Here is a 20,501-nt window from a genome sequence, read left to right as displayed (position 1 = left end):
CCTGTGTTCAGAGAACCAATGTGTTAAAAGAAAAAAAGAATTTCTTCAAATTCAAGTGAATTTAATCTTTGTATGTAAATTAAATGAATGTTATTACCAGGAATTAATTTTTTAGTCGAATGCTAACAATCATATTGTTCATACAAAAATTCATTTTAAAAAATTGTTTTTTTTTTATAAGAACCCACTGAACAGCACCAACTGAAGTTTGACTTAACAATTTCTCACGTCAACATAAAATCCAAACAGATTTTCATTTGTTTTATTCAAAAATTCCAATTGTTCTTAAATTTTACACTAAGATACCGCTGGAAAGAAAATTAAATATCATTCACAAAATAGATATTGTTGAACAAATTTACAAAATATCAAGTTTTGTCTACAAACATAAGTTGGAAAATGTTTTAAATTGTTAGTAGAAAGAAAATGAACATTTTCCTGGAAAATATTAAAACTGGTAAAAATTTTTTTCTTATCTCATCTTTTCAGATGAGATAACCAGATTTAAGTTTACAGAAAAAAATCTAATTTTACATATAAATAAATGAAGTCTTATTACAGTTAACCACAATGATCATAATCAAAAGATCAAATACAGAAGATCAAGTACAGAAAATGTCTAAACTGAAATAACAACTACTTTAAAATTAAGACATTAAAAATTTTATTTTATTTAAAGGAAAAAATTATGTTGTATATAAAATTTACATAATTTTAAATCTTATTTTTATAAATTTTAAGTGGGAGTCATCACTTCTTTTAGCATTTTAATATTTTCCATTTAAAACGTGCAAGGAGAAACAGCGATAAACAAATACCTAATTTTTATGTTTGTTCTGATTTTGGCTAACCCTCAACAACATTTCTCCATATAGATCTAAATATATAAACTGTATTATAAATCAACACAATTCTTATTTAAATCTCAACTTTTAGAAGTCAATGACAAACTAAAAACAATACCAACAATTTACCTTTAACTTGGCACTAAATTCAAAAAGTAAAATTTTTAAAAGAAATGAAAAATTCTTTAAAGATATTAGGTTTTGTTTCAATTTTCTTAAAGCCAAAATTATTTTATGTGAAATCTTGGATAGGCCTGCAGAAAAGCTGCTCATTTGAAAAAATTTCGCTCTAAATTAAAAAGAAAATAAATAAAAACCTATATCTTGATAAAAATTAAAAAAATACCTTGAGTATAGTGTAAGAAAAGGAAGGAACAGAAATTTTGAAATTTCTGCTCATGTGGTGCAGAGTAGTACTCAAATGTACATTAAAAATAAACAAATAAAATGCTCACAAGAAATTTAAACACGACAAATGTGCAACTTGATAAAAATAAAAAAGGAACATAGAGAAAAACTTCAGATGGGTGCTACAATCTGTGAACTAAGCTTATTTCAAAGGAAGAGTAATTTTTTCTATTAGTTTCTAATAGAAACATTTTATTGAATTTTTATCAGAAAATACTACAAATATCAGAATGGTGATAGGCTTTATATCATTGTACTACAATAATCTAATATTAAGCAATGATGACAAATAAATGGAAAATATCTTTAATTCATCTACATACACATGGAGCTGACAGTTTGTTAGAATGCTAACACAGTATTACTGATTGCAAAAATAATTTAGAGAGGTTTGGAAGTTTGTATATTCATTTTTTTTTTTAATAAAAAGAAAAGGGAATATACTCGAGAAATATTATATTTCTGAATATAATCAAAGGATATAAAATGATGGAACAGCCGACCAACATTTTCAAAAATTATACTAAGATGTGTTACTCCTTGTATTCAGGCTGCTATCATACCGGTTATGGTTTTGGATTGTCATGCTAACCACAATATGACTATACCATGGTTGTAAATCTGCTTCAGATTCAATAGAATTAATTTTTTAGAGGAAATACTCCACTGGATTTAGGTATTTTAACTTACTTGGAAGATTTTTAAGTGAATCTCACTATATACATGGGCTATTTAGATATTTTCATTTTTTGTTGTTGCTTAGTATTGGATCATGACAGCATAGTGATAGGTAGCCTGATATTCAATGTACTTCACACGAAAATTCAAGTCATTAATTGGAAAACTTCAAACAAAAAAATAATACACATTCTCATATTTCAGAAAGCATCATCTAAGTAATATTCATCTTTACATTATCTATTCTTTTTCTTACTATATCAAAACTCAATATAAAAAATAATAGACATTCCAGGCATTCCTGAGTGTTGGCTCATGCTTGACAGCACTCTTTAAGTAGGTAAAATATACACACACTGCATACTTTAGATTGATTGCTTCCTTTTCTAATATTTATAAAAGATACCTAAGATAATTCTTTAAAAAATAAAAATAAATAATAATACTTTTTGCTATTCTTCTAGATATTTACTTTATGAAGTTATTGTCAAATCGCTAAGGTCATTAGCCGCCATAAAATAGTAACAGCATGCAATGAACTGCACCTAAAATCATTTTAGGTCATTATACAGAAGCCAGTTCATTAAATATAGCTTTTAATATCTTTACTTATTTCACACACATCATAAACCATGATGTACTACCTGAGAATTCAGGTATTTTACAACCATGATGTTGTAAGGATATGCAGTTTACATCTCATGCAGGATCTCCACAATTTAGTTATTGGTCTTCAAAAATGTCTTAAATAATTTAAACATTAGATGACAAAAAGTTTACTTACCTGTAAGGTTCAACATAAAAAATATCCTTCACTTTAGAATTTAACATCTGTACAAAATATGAAAGTATCATTATATTCCTTAAGCTGGGTGCAGAGAGACCCCTATATTAAGAAAATAATAAACAAATAGAAAATAAGATAAACTAAGCAAATTAACATTCAATGCATGAAACAATTGACCTAGACTATGAATCTCCTATCTCCTGTAATTTAGATATATTTTACTTGTTATCATGTTAGTAACAAAGAAATCTTTGGTTACTTAAATCTAAGATAAATTTACCTTTATGTTTTCAGTTAATGTTTTTTTTTTTTTTAAATCAGAATTATTTAATCACCGTCAACAATTTTACAAATATATCTCATTAAAAAAATAATTATAACATTTGTCTTTGATAGTTAAGGCAAATGCACTTTGCTCAGATTAACAGAAATGTTAAGTTCCTAAAATTACTGCATAATGGATTTTAAAATAAATTGTGCTGTTAGGCCAGATAAAATAATAAGCAGTTCTGCATATAAATCTTGCTCATTTTGTAAACTGAAATTGATTTGAATAATAAAGATAAGAAAAAAATTAAGTGGAATAAAAAGGGTTCTGCAGTGATAAAAATTAATCTTACTGCTATCTTTTCAACATCATAAGCACTATTTCCAAAGAAAATAGGCATCATCAACTAATGACTGTGTTGAGCAGGTGCTTGAATCATATCTTCATGCTTTTTTATATATTTAAAAAGGATTTTTTATTTAAAGAATTTATTTAACACAAAATATATTCTATGCTGCCTAAACTCCACCTGGTTTGTCCAGCAGATAAAACCAGGCCTCATACTAGCCCTAAGTTTTTAACTACAAAACATTTTCAGAAATGAAAACAATTTAGTTATCTTTCCAGCTACTTCTTAAATTGATTCACACTCTAACCGTATAATACTTTTTTCTTTCGTGGGACTTAGGCAAATCAGATGGTTCAATAAATCTTCAATTAAACACCTTACCATCTTATGACTGTAACACCTTAGAACGATATTTCCTGAAATTTGCAGACATCATACTTTATAGAAATAAAGATCACCAGTCAATTTTGTTTTTTATAAGACTATGGGCTCAACTGCTATGGTCATTAGCCCAACTGGAAATTTGTAGCGTATGAAAAATTCCATGGCTAATCGGATTTCAAACCCAGGATCTCCAGATTAAAGGCCGAGATGCTACCACTCCGTCACACAGAACAGCATTCTAATTCTTATAGGCCGGTCTAGTACATTTTCAGAAAGGATTAATTGGTTCAGTTCCTCTCAGAATGTTTTAAGAAGTCAGCATTGTACTGAGATGTCTATGAATGATATTATCAATCAGATGATGACTCGATGAATGTTTAAAAAAATATAGCTGTAGTGTTCGGTTATGTCTATAGATGATTTATTATTCACAAGTCGTCAAAAGCTTGTGAATACGCTAATCATGAGCAAACACTGAATTTGTTTTTAACCTATTACCCTATACTATTTATCTAGTCATAAAAGCAACCTTTGCTATTAGGGTTTGTATAAATTATTATTAGAATAAAAAAGCCTTGTTATCTTCAAAATACCAAATAGTCATTCAGTTTACTGCAAAGATATATCCTTTCCAAATTTCTAAATGTTATTGCTTTGCAAGATATACTTACAGGATTAAAAATAAATAAATTAACTTAATGCTAAAAAGTTTCACACAGAATCATAAATTGTTTTTCTTCACTAAAATATTAAAATTATCTACGTAGCACATTCACTTTGAAAGTTTTGAAGTAATTCATATAAAAAAAATATGTGAAATATGAATTTTTTCTTATGCATACCTACAAAACCACTAAACTGTAAGATCAGCTTCACTTAAGTCAATGCAGAGTGAAACTGCTTCTAGGGCTTGAAATAAGGATAAAAAGTTCATACAAACATACGACAGAAAATGCTTTGTTACTGACTTATGGCTAGTGAAAAATTTCACCCAGATTTTAGTTCCCAGTGAAATACTGAATTTTTAAGGCGTTATAAAAGGACTAAATTTGATGGGGTCTTAAATTTCTTGACCTGAAAAATTTAATAAAACAGGTTCCAGGACTGTATTTTTCATGGTTTTCATGATATCCAACGTAAATCATAAAACTTTAGTACTGAAAAACATTTCTTTTTTAAAAAAAAGTTCATGCACACAAATATTTTTCCTTATTTCAAACTCTAGAATCAGTTCTCAAATGATTTCCCTCTTCTCCTGAATCAAAATTTATAATGTATTAAAATTAAAAATATAACATGCAAAATTAAATTATATATGAAACTTCCAGAAAATTTGAGGTCAATGAGTTTTAAACTTTTAAAAGATATGTGGTATATATGAGATATACTATTACGCGAAGCATATTAAAGTGTAAATGAATTTTAAATAATGCAAAGCATTGTTTCTAAATGTTAATATTTTTGATATATCTGATGTGTACATATATATATATTGGTTGGTTATATTATATATTTGGCTATATATATTATATATAGTTGTTTTTTTATTTCAAAACATAAGTTACTTTCTGAACAGCCCTCTTATATATATATATATATTATTATATATTTATTATATATATTATATTATATAATTTATATTTTATATTTATATATATTATATTATATTTATATATATTTATTATATTTATATATATTATATATATATATATATATATATATATACAAAACCAAATAAAAAAAAAGAAATTTTATTATATACATTTGAAAGGGACAATCGTAAACTACTTTTCTACATAGTTGCCATTTAAATTGAGGCACTTATCAGAACAATGCACAAGCTTTTCAATTCGTTCTCAATAGAAATCTGCCACCTTAGATTTTTGACACCCATCTTGCACAAAAATTGTGATAACCAAGCTTCCCCGATACAATTCATGCAGTAAACTTTGTGAAATTTGTAGGAAGTGAAGAGAGAGTTCTGCAATCGTAATGCGGCAATTTTCACGAATTTTATTGTTGATTTTCATCATCAGTTCATCAGTCACAAGGTTAGGCCGACCACTGCGGTCGTCATCATGAACATTGGTGCGGCCATTTTTAACTGAATGCATCACTGCCTCACTCCCCCTTCACTCATTATTCCATCTCCATACACCTTGCAAAGTTGATGTATTTCAATTGGTTTGAGGTTTTTTGCCAGTAAAATCCTCCTAATCACTGAACTGCGTCTGCAACTCAGAACTCGCGGGATTTTCTATTATAGCGCACATTTCAATAATTCACAACGAACAAAGTAGAAAAATCATAAACCACACAATATGACAGCTTGATGCACACTGGATGTAAAAACATTTTGACGCCAAGATGGCGGCTCTATCCCCATCTATATGCTAGGCACCAACACAAGTTACTTTCTGGACAGCCCTCGTATAAATAGTTATATATTTACTGCATGGATCTCATTTATACATACTTTTTATTATGTTTTTGTTGTGCTATATATGGTGTGGAACTATTTTACAAAAGCAATTAATATAATGTGTAGAAATGCAGAAAATAAATTAATTAAATTTTGAAAATGCATTACCATACACATTTACTTTTAAATGTCAGTCTTATAAGAAAAGTCCTTTATTTCGTAGTCAATTTTTTTAAAGTTTAATAATACAAAAAGGAACAATAAAAAAATATTTGTATTATTATTTTAATAAATACCTAAATTAATGGCATACCGGTTGATTCAAAAACGACTTCAAATTTTAATGGCATATAAAAATTTATTGAGATAACTTACAGATTTGGTTGAAGTCTCATTCATAAAAAAACACAAAGTTTGTCACCCAACATTCACTTTGGTTCTACATGGTTTCCATTTGTAATGCGACATACATCCCAACTGAAGTCAATTTTATTCCAGACTGTAGCCAGCAAGTCGGGCGTTACCTCTGCAGTTGCAGCATTAATTCAGTCTTAGTTCAACAAGATCAGCAACCAAAGGTGGTACATAAACCTAATCTTTAATGAAACCCCACAAAAAAACTCTAGTGAGGTCAAATCTGGGGAGCGAGGTGGCCATGCAATTGGACTTTCAGGACCAATCCACCAAACTAGGAATCGAGTACCAAGAAAATTTCAGACTTCTATACAGTAGTGAGGTGGTAATTCCATCTTGCTGATGGAATTACCATCCGTCCATCTTGGTCATCATTATCTAACTGAGGAATTAGAAAATTTTGAAGCATGTCCAGATAAACGATACAACTTACAGTTGCCTCAAAAAACACTGATCTTAGCCCCATCACAAATGGACTGCAAAGTTTCATGAGGGTTTCTGCTACCCCATATTCCGTAATTATGGATGTTCACCTAGCCACTGATGTGAAAGATTGACTCATCACTAAAAATTACATTGTCTAAAAATGTATTGTTGTCTGCAATTCCATCCATCATTTTCAACCAAAACTGCAGCCAACCAACTTTATCATCATCTGTAATGTGTTGAACCGTGGTTAGTTTGTATGGCTTCAAGTGCAATCATTTACATAAAATGCGCCAAACAGTAGTTTGTAGAATGCCACTCACGTGATAAGTGTCAAGTTGATTTCTTCAGATTACATGCAAAGTGTTCGAGTTGTCCCACAGCAGCTTCAGGAACGCACGGGCATCCCGGTGATTTTGTATGTTTAACAGAACAACCTGTCTCAATGAAGGTTTGATGCCAAGAGTAAATATTGTAAGCTTACTAGAAAGCTTGCTACCCTACTCTCTATGAAAATTACTTTGAACTGCAGTTGCTGACTGCAAATCATGAAACCAAAACACACAGTGAGAACATTCCACACCAGTAAATGTATCCATTTTTAACAATACTGGTGGCATACTTCAAAACTAATAAACTATATAAATCAAAACTTTGTGTTTTGCTACAAAATGAGACCTCAACTGAATTTGTAAGTTATCTAAATAAATTTTCATATGCTTTTAAATTTGAGAAATCCTTTTTGAATCGTCCAGTACTTTGGTCACAGGATAACTTAGTGACACTGTCTCAAGTTCAAACTAGACAAAATTAAATAGGTGCCAAAGCCAATTAAGATGTAGTATATTTTTAATATTAATAAATTAGTAAAACTTGCATGAAATTAAAGCTAACTGAAATAAATATAATATAATAAAACATATCAACAATTTACTTAAATTTTCTTTTAACATTTTTTAAGCTAATTAAAATCACTAGCAAAAGACAATCTTAATCTCTCAGCTGTATCGACTAATATTATATTTAATATTGTATTTCCCCTTTATTTCATTTATCATATTTTGTAGCCAGTGTACTGATTAGCAAGCTGGTCTTGGGTTTGATTCTCAGCCAAGATCAGACATTTTTACATCAGTTATTTCATCCAACATATCTTGCTATTAAAATAGATGTAGAAACACGTTTGTAGTCATAATACAGTTAAAAAATTATAAATTACTTCAAAAAATGATTTCTCATTTCACTAATATTTGTCTGCATGTACTGGTGATTTCCACAATTGTTGCTGAAAAAATATTTTGTAAAAAAATAGTTTTCTTATAACATTGTAGTCAGAGAACCATTCTTACTTATAAATGTGAGTTTAAAAATATATTAATCAAGGCTTCAACAATTAAAGGATATAATTACATTTTTTAAATCCTTCATTTCTTAAACGTACCAAGTCTGTGCTTGCTGTTTCTTTTTATTCTTTTTATAAAACCCTATATTTTCTACAGCTGATGGTATAGGTAATAATTCATAATTGAGAACTTTTGGGTCATGTTCACTCCTGCAGAGATTTAAAATGTTATCTTCAACAAACTCAGGATCTAATAAAGCAGGAAAGTTACGAGCTTTATGTTGTGACTCAATCTGTACAAGAACAGTCGGTGATACTTTTTTAATCATACTTGACACAATAAGAACACCCATCCCTGTAAAAATAAATAATTCAAATTTATTTGAAAACAAAATCATAGCAATACAATTTTATATATCATTACTAATTGATGTACTTCCAAGTAACTATAAGTCTAATTTTACATAAACTAGAAGTTTTTTAACCAAGAAAATATAAATTTAAACTAAACTGATAAAAATGTAAAATAATAAACTGTTTCACAATGGCCCAAGACAAAAATGTATAATTATGCAGCCAGATGTTAATGGTTCATTAACACCTGAAATGTCTCAGACAGTAACATCTTTGAAAATAAAACAAAATGAAATGCAATATAATGTGCATGGAATGACAATTTAGTATCTATATATAATCATCTGATATATAAGGCTGCTTTTCTCATTTTACAGTACTTTTATCATGGCTCAACCAATCTCATTATCAACTTTTTACATTTATCCTTTACTTTTTCTATTTATTATCATTATTATTGATATTTCATTTTCACTTCCATTGCTATTTTTAACAAATTAATGCAGTGTAGGACCCTGTGAGTGTGCCTCCTAGGAGGAACATGTTAACACTAAATGGGGGGCGTGAGCATATTGAAAAGAAAATATTATTAAAAAAATGTATTAATTTACTGAAAGGAAAGCAAAACAAAATACAGCTGACATAATAAAATACACATTTACACTGACATAATGCACTTATAAATAGGATTGTATCAGTACTGCAAAATGTACTTAATAATTAATTTATCAATACTAAATTAAAAACAAGTTTAATAATTATTAATGACTCCCTTGGGCCTGCCTAGCAGAACAAAGTTTTTCAAATGATAGTTTAATATTAGAAATAAACATTCTAAGTTCTTTTTCTACATTTAGCTGAGATCTATATTTTGTCTTCAAAGCAGCAATAGCAGAAAATCCAGTTTTGCAAAGGTAGGTTTTGAAAATGGTAATAGTATATGAAACGCTCTTGTTTTCAGTGCAGAAAACTCATCATCCACCCCTGCTAAATATTCAAAGAGCAATTTATTATTAAATTATCTTTTGTTTTTCCACTTACCATGAAGTCTATGAAGATTTCTTTTTCGGCAGTTGAGCGCCTTTCAGGAGTATTTAGAAATGGATCCCTAACCCACTTGTAACTTGCTATCAAGGTATCGTCAGCAAGAAAATCCTTTTTAAAATTCTTTGCCAGCATGGCTACATGATTTTCAACAGTTACAAAAACAACTTTCACATGCTGTTCTTCATCCTTGTAAGTTTTAACACATTCATCCACATCTGTAAACATTTCTAAGGTGTTTACTTAAATTCAAATTTTTTACTAAAAGCATTAATTTTATCACTCGTATCCAACATATGTGTACTTGCTGCTTGGAGTTGAAGATTCAAAGTATTTAATTTCTTGAATATGTCACCCAAGTAGCTGAATTCCATCACAAATAAACCACCTTGAAATCTCTCGGCTTCTGGTCAGTTTTCCTCTTCTAGAAAAATGATGATTTCATCTCTTTAATTCATAAACACATTGCAAAAATTTTCCATGTGACAATCATCTTGCCTCACAATAAAATAATATCGCTAAATGTACTGCACCCATATCTTTACAAAGTGAAGAAAAGATTCTTGATTTTAGGAGTTTCATTTTTATATAATTTACTATGGTTACAACCAATGTTAACACAATATTCAGACCAGGACTCATTTCTTTGGAAGCCAAAGCTTCTCTGTGGATCATGCAATGTATCCAGATACACTGTGGAGATTTTTATTTCACAAGTGCTTGTATACTTTGGAATCTTCCAGACATTGAATAAGTACCATTGGTGCATATTCTGACGCAATTTTTTCACTCAATGTTTGCCTTGTGTATAAAATCATTTAAAGCGAGTGCTGTTGCTTTGAGTTCTATTGGTTTGCAGAAGAGTAGTTCTACTGCTGACATGCCATCACAAAATTGAACATGGGCAATGAGACAAGCATATTTATTGCTTTGCCTTATCAAGCTGAATTGAAAACAATTTGTCACACAACTTTTCAAAAAGCTGATGTTGTACATCTTCAGGTATATCACCAATTCAACAGGCAGCAGTATCATTTGATAGAGGTATGAACTGCAATTGTTTGGCAAAATTATAAACATAATTTCTACAATCTCAACTGCAGCTGGAAAAATAAGCTCTTCATCAATAGCATGAGGCTTTTTACATCTGGCTATTTTATATGAAACTGTGGCAAATAAAGCTTTCATTCACAAAGTTTTTTTTTTTTAAATGTTGTTTGCTTTTCATACAAATTTAATTTTAATTCAAAGAATTCTCAGGGTTTGTTAACTTACTCACTATGAAGTGTTTCCAAATGTTGTTTAAGTTATTTTAAGTTTCATGCTGTCTGCTGCCAAAATTTTTGAGCAAATTACACACAGGAGCCTTCTTCTTCATTTACTTCATTAATGGTAAACCCAAAATTTAAGTGTTCTTGGGAGTGTTTCTTAATTTTATTTTCAGAACCATACTCATCTGTGTACGTTTTGATGCTTCACTATCATCTAATGTTCGCTTCTGCCCACTTAAAAATGTATAAATGTATTGTTGTGAATATTTCATATCATGAATAGCAATTAACATGCAAATTACAACATACACATTGATGATAAGATTTGATAGCAATAGAAGGACTCAACTGAGACTGGCTGGAATTGAACAAGATGCAGCATTTATACACATTTGTGCAGACGTTCCTGCAGACGAAGTTCCTTCTGCGAGAAGTTCCTTCTCGCAAAACTGCAAGAATGTTTGATATGGTGGAAATAAGACAGAGAGCAATATAGAGGCATCAATTTTGGTTTTGTCAATGCGGTGGATCGGTGTTACCAAATATCAATAAATTTACTTATTCTTGAAAGTTTGTAATTAAGGTTGTAGTGTATTTTTAGCTTCAAAATACATTATTATTGTACGAGAGGGGGGCACAATGAAAATTATGATTAAGAATTGGGTTGTAAATACTGAAAGGTTAAGAAACGTTGAATTAATGACCAATCTAAAAGATTTTCTTACAAATTTTTACAACAAAGGTAAAGAAATTTTCTTTCACAGAAATCTTTACTCAGTCAATAAAATTAAATATAAAAACTTTTCTGCATCTTTGTTTAATGAGTACAAATACGTAGTTAAATAATTTCCATTAGTTCTTTCTATACTGTTATTTTATATTTTCAAATAATTTTTTTATTATAAAAATTGTTCTTTTAAAGTCGAAATGAACTTTAATTACATTTATTATAATTTTTTATAATTAGTTGTACATTTGCCCCTGCTCTGATGAAGATTTTACCACAATCACTTATGACCCACATAGGCAAATTCAGACCAGATCCTTTTTATCCATGGAGTAGAGCATTACATTCAACTGGAATAAAATATTTATTTACTTCTGGAAATAGCAGCATCACTTTGTCCTCAAATCCAAAGCATCAATAACAATATTTATTAAATGAGTGGACCAATTTAAAAAACTTCACAGGTCTGAAGCCAAACTCATCAATTTCATATCTGTGTCCAGAAAATTAACCTCAGTTGTCCAGTACAGACAACTATCTTGAAAAAGTTTGAAAGAATTGCTAATACAGCAATGTTCCTATATTTTTCTTGATTTAAGAAGCATTTTTTTAGAAACAGGAATAAATGTGAACGTTATAAAGGGTTTGAGGCATGAATCCCTTAATCAAGTTATCAATAATAGCAACTTGTGGCTTAAACGGTTAGAAGTACATATCTTAGAATGATATCATGCTGTACAAAGCAATTAGGCTGGAAACTGATCATAACTTCACAAGAGCAAAAACCAAATATCAGAATGAGTAGTTTGTACATATCAAATCTTGATTATTTGAGATTCAGTCCTTCTCATAATCAAATCTTGACTATTTGAGATTCAGTCCTTCTCATAAATCACTGCAAGTTAAGCAAAGCTGAAGGTAAAGTAATTTGTTCATGTATCCTAGTGATTGTACAAATCATAAATAATAATAATAATATAAACTGTATACAGTAATAAAATTAAGGTTATAGATACTGTTGTTAATTGATATTACCTTTATTATATCCAATAGTATTAATAAACCAAGGGATATTTTTCAATTCCTCCTGGGAGTTACAATAATCAATCACATTTTGAATACAAATAAAATAAAACTTCAGATTATGGATAACATCAACGCTGCCGTAAAAGAAAGATCTGAAACAAAAATATAAACATTATAAAAAAACTTCTAAATTAGACAATGAAATAAAGAAAAAACACAACTTCATTTCACATACCTAATAGAAACAGGATGTGTATACAAAGAAATTAACTACAACATGCAAATTTTACATAAGCATAAGTTGTAAAATTAATATACTAATCTGAACACATGTTACACTGGTTACCTAGCCATCTTCAATGCCACTTGCAGCATCAATTAGGATAAGACTAGATCATTGCCAAAAATAAATTATGAAAGAATATTTACAGCTACTACGAAAGTGAGTCTCAATTTTAAACATTTTTATTTTTTTAATATTAAAAAAATAACCATCAAAAAATAATCTAGAAGTGTATATTGGATGTATTAAACTGTAAAGCAGTTACATAAACTATGTAATTTTTTCATTTTATAATTTTATTTTATGTTTTCTACCAATGTAGAGATGATTCAGTTTATTTTTATAGAATACTATTATTATATAAATGTCCACAACATTTACATTTTTTGATAAATTAATAATAATAATAATAGATTCTAGATTTGAATCCTAGTCATGTTGGGCAGTTTTCACACACTACAAAACACATCTCTGATCACATAAAAACGTTAAGTTGACTGAAAGTGTAAATCAGCTTATTGTCACCAATACAATAAAAAATGTAATATCACACAAAAAAATACTGTAATAATACAAATCATAATAAAAATAATATATTACATATTCAGTCCAATCTTTGTCTTCCTCTACTGCTTTCACTCTTTACTCATCCCTCTATTATAAAAATTAACTAAACCTTAAAATCTTCTTAATACATTGCTATTTCATCGTCTTAAAGGATTTCGCCAGAAATTTCTCTTCTCTTCTATTTATTTAAGACTTCTTCATTTCATTTTATACTTTATTAACCACCCTCCTAATTTTCAACATCCTCCTAAAACACTGTTCAAAATTCTACGTCAAGTTCTGTGTCAAAGTTGTCTGAAACATTTTGAGCCTAACATAGAAAGACATTTTTTCTGTCAAATATGGTTTTATTTTTCAACAAAGTCTCCTTTTAAGTCGATACACTTTTTCCAGCGATGCTCTAACCTCTTTAACCCCTCCAAATAGTAGCTGGTGTCTATCTGCAAAACAGACATTTATATATGCGATAACCTCCTTGTCCGATGAAAATCTTTTTTCCTCCAAGCAAAACTTTAAGGTTAGGAAGCAAATAAAAGTCGCTCGGGGCCAGATCTGGTGAATACAGTGATTGATCAACTAATTCAAAGTGCAATTCATGAATTTTAACCGTGACAACCATCAAAGTGTGGGCAGGCACATTGTCCTGATGGAAAAGCACTTTCTTCTTCTACAAATGTGGTCACTTTTTTGTAATTTCTGCCTTCAGCTTTCAAGTAATGATGTGTAATACTGTATCATTAGTGTTTTAACTTTTTGAAGATAATCGATAACCAAAATTCCGTTACTATCCCAAAAAACATTCGGCATCACCTTCCCGGCCGATGGAACAGTCTTTGCTTTTTTCAAAGCAGATTCACCCTTTGCAGTCTGTTTTAACTGTTGTTTCATCACAGGAGTGTAGTGATGGATCCACTTTTCATCTACGGTTATGAATTGATGCAAAAAATCTGACTCATTCTGCTTAAACTGTTCCAGCAGGGCCTTGGAAATGTTCATTCAAATGCGTTGTTGGTTCAAAATGAGCAAATGTGGCATGCAACACGCGGATAGCTTACACATATCCAATTCTTCAGTTAATATATGACAAACATCTTCATTTGATTTGCCCAAAGCCTCTGCTATCTCTCTAACCTTAATTTGTCGGTCATCCAGTACGATTTGGTGAACTTTTTCGATATCGTTAGTGGTTGCAGTTTTTGGCTGTCCCAAATGCTCATCAACCAAGCTGATACGACCATGTTTAAATTCAGCTGCTCATCTTTTCACAGTGACAAATAATAGGACAGAGTCCCCATAAACAGCGTTCAACTTGGTTTTAACTTGCAAAGGCGTACTGCCTTCAAATGCAAGTATTTAATCACGGCATGATGTAAATACTTATAAATTAATAAAATTTTACATTTTCATACCATTCAAACAATAATCTAATTTCATTTAACTGACAATTACATAACGTATATACACACACACACACACACACACACACACACACACACACACACACATATATATTTAGCTCGCTTATTTTTACCCATCTCTGTAATAAAAATTGTAGTTCAGTATTGTTAGTGTGAAACACTCTTATACAAAATCTATATCAAAAATGCTTTTACTAGTCACACCTGAGGAGGATGATCAAGGACTTTTATAGATAGCAGTATGTTGTACCACTGCTATCTAAGTACAACCCATTGGGGTGGTTCTAATGGTGAATTTGTCATCGCAAATCAGCTGATTTTGAAGTCGAGAGTTCTAAGGTTCATATCCTAGTAAAGGCAGTTTCTTTTCAACGGATTTGAATACTAGAGCGTCGATGTGTACTTTGGTGGATGGGTTTCAATTAACCGCACACCTCAGGAATGGTTGATCTGAGACTGTACAAGGGTAAAGTAAATAAAAAGGAGTCGATGCTATCACTACAATATTTCTAAGTGGTAACTAACTTTGGTGTGAAGTTGCAAATTTGTTTTTCCAGAAAGGTAGTTAAAACTTCACTGTTAATAAAGTGAAGCCTGTGAATAAAGTGAATATATGATGAAACTCAGGAAATACAGTAACCCTTGGAAATCACCTGGAAATATTTTTATGTTACACTGCTGAGCTGGATTTCAGAATGGATGGCGGAAGATTTTGGAGTAACAACATGTAAAAGTAGTAACAATGTTATGGGTCATATTCTTGAAAAAGCTTATAACTCAATTTATTTTCCCAGTAGAGCACAACAAATAAATAATGCAAAGTTACTATGGCAAATGTACTATCATTTACAAACTTTTGATGCATTAGATTGCACCCACATAAAAATAAAAAAAAACCATCAATGTTTGGGGACAAATATATTAATTCCACCAGCATAAACTTTCAGGTGACGTGTGATGAGGAAAAGTTTACAAGCATTAGCACCGAGTGGCAGGGCTCTGTTTGAGAATACAGACGAGTGATATTCAGGACATTATCTCTCAATGTGATGCCACTGCTTATTTGCTAGGCAACTCTGGCAACAATATATCTCCATGGATGATCACGCCATTCAAGGCACCTGAAGGCAACATTAAATATTGATTTAACAGCAAACAAGCTAAAGAAACAGTCATAATAGAAAGAGTGTTTGGTCAGCTCAAACAGTTTCCCAATCCTTGGTAACTGCATGCAAATATCACTAGAAAAGGTACCAAAACTAACAATGAGCTTCACTGTGCTTCACAATATTGCCAAACATCTTAGACTTATTTCATTTCGAGGACATGGAAGAAGGTAGAGAGGAATATGAGTTCACCAAAGAAAAAGTTGGCGAAGAGATAAGAAAATACAAGAAAATTATGTTGGGAACAGAAACAGTAGTATATGTTACATTTTATTTAATTTGTAATGTTTTATGCTGAATGTTGAACCTAAATTTATTGTTTGGAATACATATTGTATAGCCTCAATTACAGTACAATCTGTTTTTAAAATCATGATTACAGATTTCTACAATACAAAATAATGAGAATAATATAAAAAATTAAAATTATTTTTTGATAGTCAATAACCAGCTAGCTACTTTACTGGTTGGCCTGTCAATATCACATCGCAGTTACATTCTTTTCTTCATTTGAACTACAGAGATTTCAATCCCAGTACCTTGGGGATACATACTACATACATCTTCCTTCTTTTTTTCATTAATAACTTTTGGCACTCTTGACATTTTTTTACAACATTGGGTGTTCTGCGAGTAATTTGATGAAAAAATAACTAACTGTCCACAGTGTTCTTATCGTACCCTTCACTTGATGACATATTAAAAAAATCTAATGTAGACATCACATGACTTCCTTGTACGCCTATCAAATTTTATGTACACATTTTTTGTTTCACTTCATTTAAACTTATTTCATTTGAAAGTGAGGTATGATCCTCCAACTCTTTAATAAAGTGAACATTTACACAACTGCTAAAATATTAGTTAACATCAAACATTTATTTAATTATTAATTCTACAACCTTACTTGAAATATTAGGATAGAGTAAGTCCCTTTATTACTCTTTAAATAAATGTATGTCTTTATCTAACACTATGTTTTTCTTAAATTATTACAATGTAACCATCAACAAAATGAAAAAAAAAAAACTATTAATCAGATGTTTCACCAAATATGATGTGGACACCACATGACTTACTTATACACTTATTAAATTACATAAACACATTTTTTTTAAATGAAAAGTACATGAAATTTTATTCCATTAATAACTCCTGATATTTTTTCATATATATATATATATATATATATATTTTAATTGTTATTGTTGAATTATAATTTATTGTAAAAATGTTTTACAATCAATATACTTAAATTAAAAAAAAAATAAGTTAAAAAAAGTAGATGAAGTCTGATTCGAACTGATGTGTCTTCCCCTTATAAGATGCAAATATTTCATTAATTAAAATTTCATTTGGCTATAACTCTGGAACTAATGAAAATAAGTACCACTTATGATACATCATTGAAAAGCTTTCAATAAGGGCTAATATTACTGCAGTTAAGAAAAAGGTTTTTTGAATTTTGGGCTTTTTTGGATATTTTTGGTTCAGTCAACTAGATTCAAAAGGCGTGTACAACTAGATGTTATAACAGTCCTAAATCCAAAACTTCAATATCCTACGGCTAATCGTGTTTTAGTTATACAAGATACATACATACAGATGTCACGCCGAATGGATATTTCCATTGAAATCTGAAAAATATCTAGATGTAGTGTTGATTATTCACTTCAATTTGACTTAAAGTTATCACTACACTCTAGATTTTACTATGAAGTTGCTATGTTATATATAACTCGCCCTTCATTTACATTCATAAACATCATCTTCATTTATCCTCTAAAAATTAATACCTTAGGGTGGTTCCAGAGACTAAACAGAAAAAGAGAGTCCTTAGAAGTACAAAACCTTCTAACCCTACTTCCACAACAATTATTCCTAATGCAAAACAAAAAAAAAACTCACCCTTTCACTTTTTCAGATGTGCTCCAACATTTGCCTAAGTTGTTTAGTAAATAGTGAATAATTTGAACTACTTATAAATATAACCAATACAAACAGTAAAATATTTGAATTTTTAAACTGTCACAAATTAAGTTTCCTCGAGTAAAAACATTATTATATAAAAATATTAAAGATTAATTTTTAATATAATAAAACTTTCAGTAGTAAGAAACAGTTAACAGAGTTTACTTCATTTGAAAATTTTCCCCTTCTACACGGGTCTGTGTCTGCACATATTCATTTTTAAATGTTTTGTACATATTCTCACTCATTCTTACTTTATTGAATTTGAATTCATGTAACTTTCTTTTGTTTTAGGTTAAAAAAACAATCCCCAAATCTATACAAAATTATACATAATTTAATTATTGATTTGTGGCAGAAAGTACAGTTTTATATTCTTGAAGGATGTCATATGAGAAAGGAACAATGGTGAAAATATTAACAGAAATATTTTTAAAAACCAATTTTCAACAATAGTTCTGAAAAAAATTTTTTTTGTTTCATGGGTTTTATTAATAGCAAAAGAAAAATTATTTTAACTAACCTTAATGGATTTGAAATATGAGTAAAATTAGGTCCCAAAAGAGGTGTATTAATAAGAAATGCAGATACACATCCAGGAACTGTGAATTCTGACTGTCCTGGATCAAAATCTATCACCAAAACTTTATCCCAAGATGACAAACTACGATTAACAAGATATCGAAGCAATGTAGATTTTCCTACACCACTACCACCACAAAAAATAGTCCTGGATCCTAGAATAACAAAGAATTGAACAATAACAAAAGAATATATGAATAACAAAAAATACATGTACATCACAAATTATATTATCATGATATTACTAACTTGCACATTTTTATTATAGTGAACAATAAACCCACAATGTCTACTGGAAACTTCTGAAAAGCATACAGTACAGGAGCCAGAGAAAAATATCATTGTTAGGAGATATTTAGATCAAATATTTCAAGTTTGTTTTAATTTTATGACCCCCAAAAAATAAAAAGAATATATAATGAATATTTCACAACCCCCAACCTCAACCCAATAAAACTTAATTAAAACTATTTTAGCTGCACTAATAGCAACAGGTATGAACACGCATGTATGAAGTACAAAAACTAAGCAATTTACAGGTTCCAACTTGATATGTACGTGCTCCTTGTAATTTAGTCTGCTTGCATAATATTCACTATTAAGACATTATGTTCAAACATGCATGTGATACACGTTTGAACACATCATGCTCACAGCAGTATAGAAAAGGCATAAGGGATTGCAGAATGTCCGTTTAGTTTCGAATGCAAAGCAAGTATCTGGTGCCTTAAAGTTTTTAAAAGTGTAGTTTCATTTAAAATAATTTTAGTTTCAGTGTTGTCAAACAGTGTAACTTTTTTTCAATTAAATTCTTATGCAAAATGGATAGATAATTTTTGAAAAAATGAAGTAAGCCATCTACATCCATTGAATTGCCTGGTAAAAAGGCAAGATTGTACAATGAAAGTTGTACAATGAAAGATTGTACTTGAAAGCCACACTGTGGCTTTCAAGTCCTTTCCAATGTAAGAATGAAGCTATCAAAATTAATTCAACACTTGGAAACTAAACAACTGGATCATAAAAGCAACCTGTTGACATTTTTTTAAAGATTACATACTTTGAGAAATTAGCAAGCTTCTATTTGTAAATCAAGCTATACTGATATAAGTACACTTGAAGCATCTTATCTTACCTCATAGCATTAACTATGGCTAATATGTCTAAACCCCATAAAATCGCAGAAAACCTCATACTGCCTGCTGCAACTGATATGGTCAGTATTTTAATAGGCATCAAAGAAGCAAAAGAATTGAAAAAATGTGTCATTTCTAATGAAACAGTATCAAGGAGAGTCGTTGACATGGCTGCCAATGTTCATGATCAGATAATTCAGCAAGTAAGTTCAAGTGAATTTTTTAGTATTCAGTTTGATGAATCAACAGATATAGCAGACATTTCTCAGTTCTTATGTTTTGTGAGATATGAATGCGATAAGGACAGATCAATCAAAGAAAATATGTTGTTTTACAAATCAATAATAACTGGTCAGGACAATGTTTTTTGATGTTTTTTTTTTTTTATGAAAGTACTAAAAACTATAACATAGATTGGACAAAATGTATTGCAGAATGTAGTGGTGGTGCCAAGATGATAACAGGAAAGAACTGAATTTCTGAAAAAATGAAAAGCTCTGTCTTATACCAAGGGTGGAATGGACACAGTGCTTCTTTCACAGACATGCTCTTACCACAAAAAAATTCTGAAAAATCTCAAAATCAACTTAGTAAAGCTGTAAAAATGGTTAATTTTATTAATAGCTGACTGTT

At 29.9% G+C, this 20,501-nt stretch overlaps 1 protein-coding gene across 2 annotated transcripts in view; it reads right to left on the bottom strand.

The window, feature by feature from the left end:
• LOC142321337 (uncharacterized) overlaps positions 1-20,501 on the bottom strand; it is a 37,683-nt gene that overhangs the window by 9,104 nt on the left and 8,078 nt on the right. The window contains exons 2-5 of one of the 2 annotated variants that reach the window (XM_075359332.1): positions 18,674-18,887; positions 12,755-12,897; positions 8,423-8,678; positions 2,716-2,817 (exon numbers count right to left, since the gene is read on the bottom strand). In XM_075359332.1, coding sequence (XP_075215447.1) covers positions 2,716-2,817; positions 8,423-8,678; positions 12,755-12,897; positions 18,674-18,887 — 715 coding nt within the window. The remainder of the gene's footprint in view (positions 1-2,715; positions 2,818-8,422; positions 8,679-12,754; positions 12,898-18,673; positions 18,888-20,501) is intronic. The other variant, XM_075359334.1, reaches the window with a different exon arrangement.

The sequence above is a fragment of the Lycorma delicatula genome, chromosome 3, assembly GCF_047948215.1.
Source record: "Lycorma delicatula isolate Av1 chromosome 3, ASM4794821v1, whole genome shotgun sequence".
NCBI classification, from domain to species: Eukaryota; Metazoa; Arthropoda; class Insecta; order Hemiptera; family Fulgoridae; genus Lycorma; species Lycorma delicatula.
This window is presented reverse-complemented; position numbering and strand designations above follow the sequence as displayed.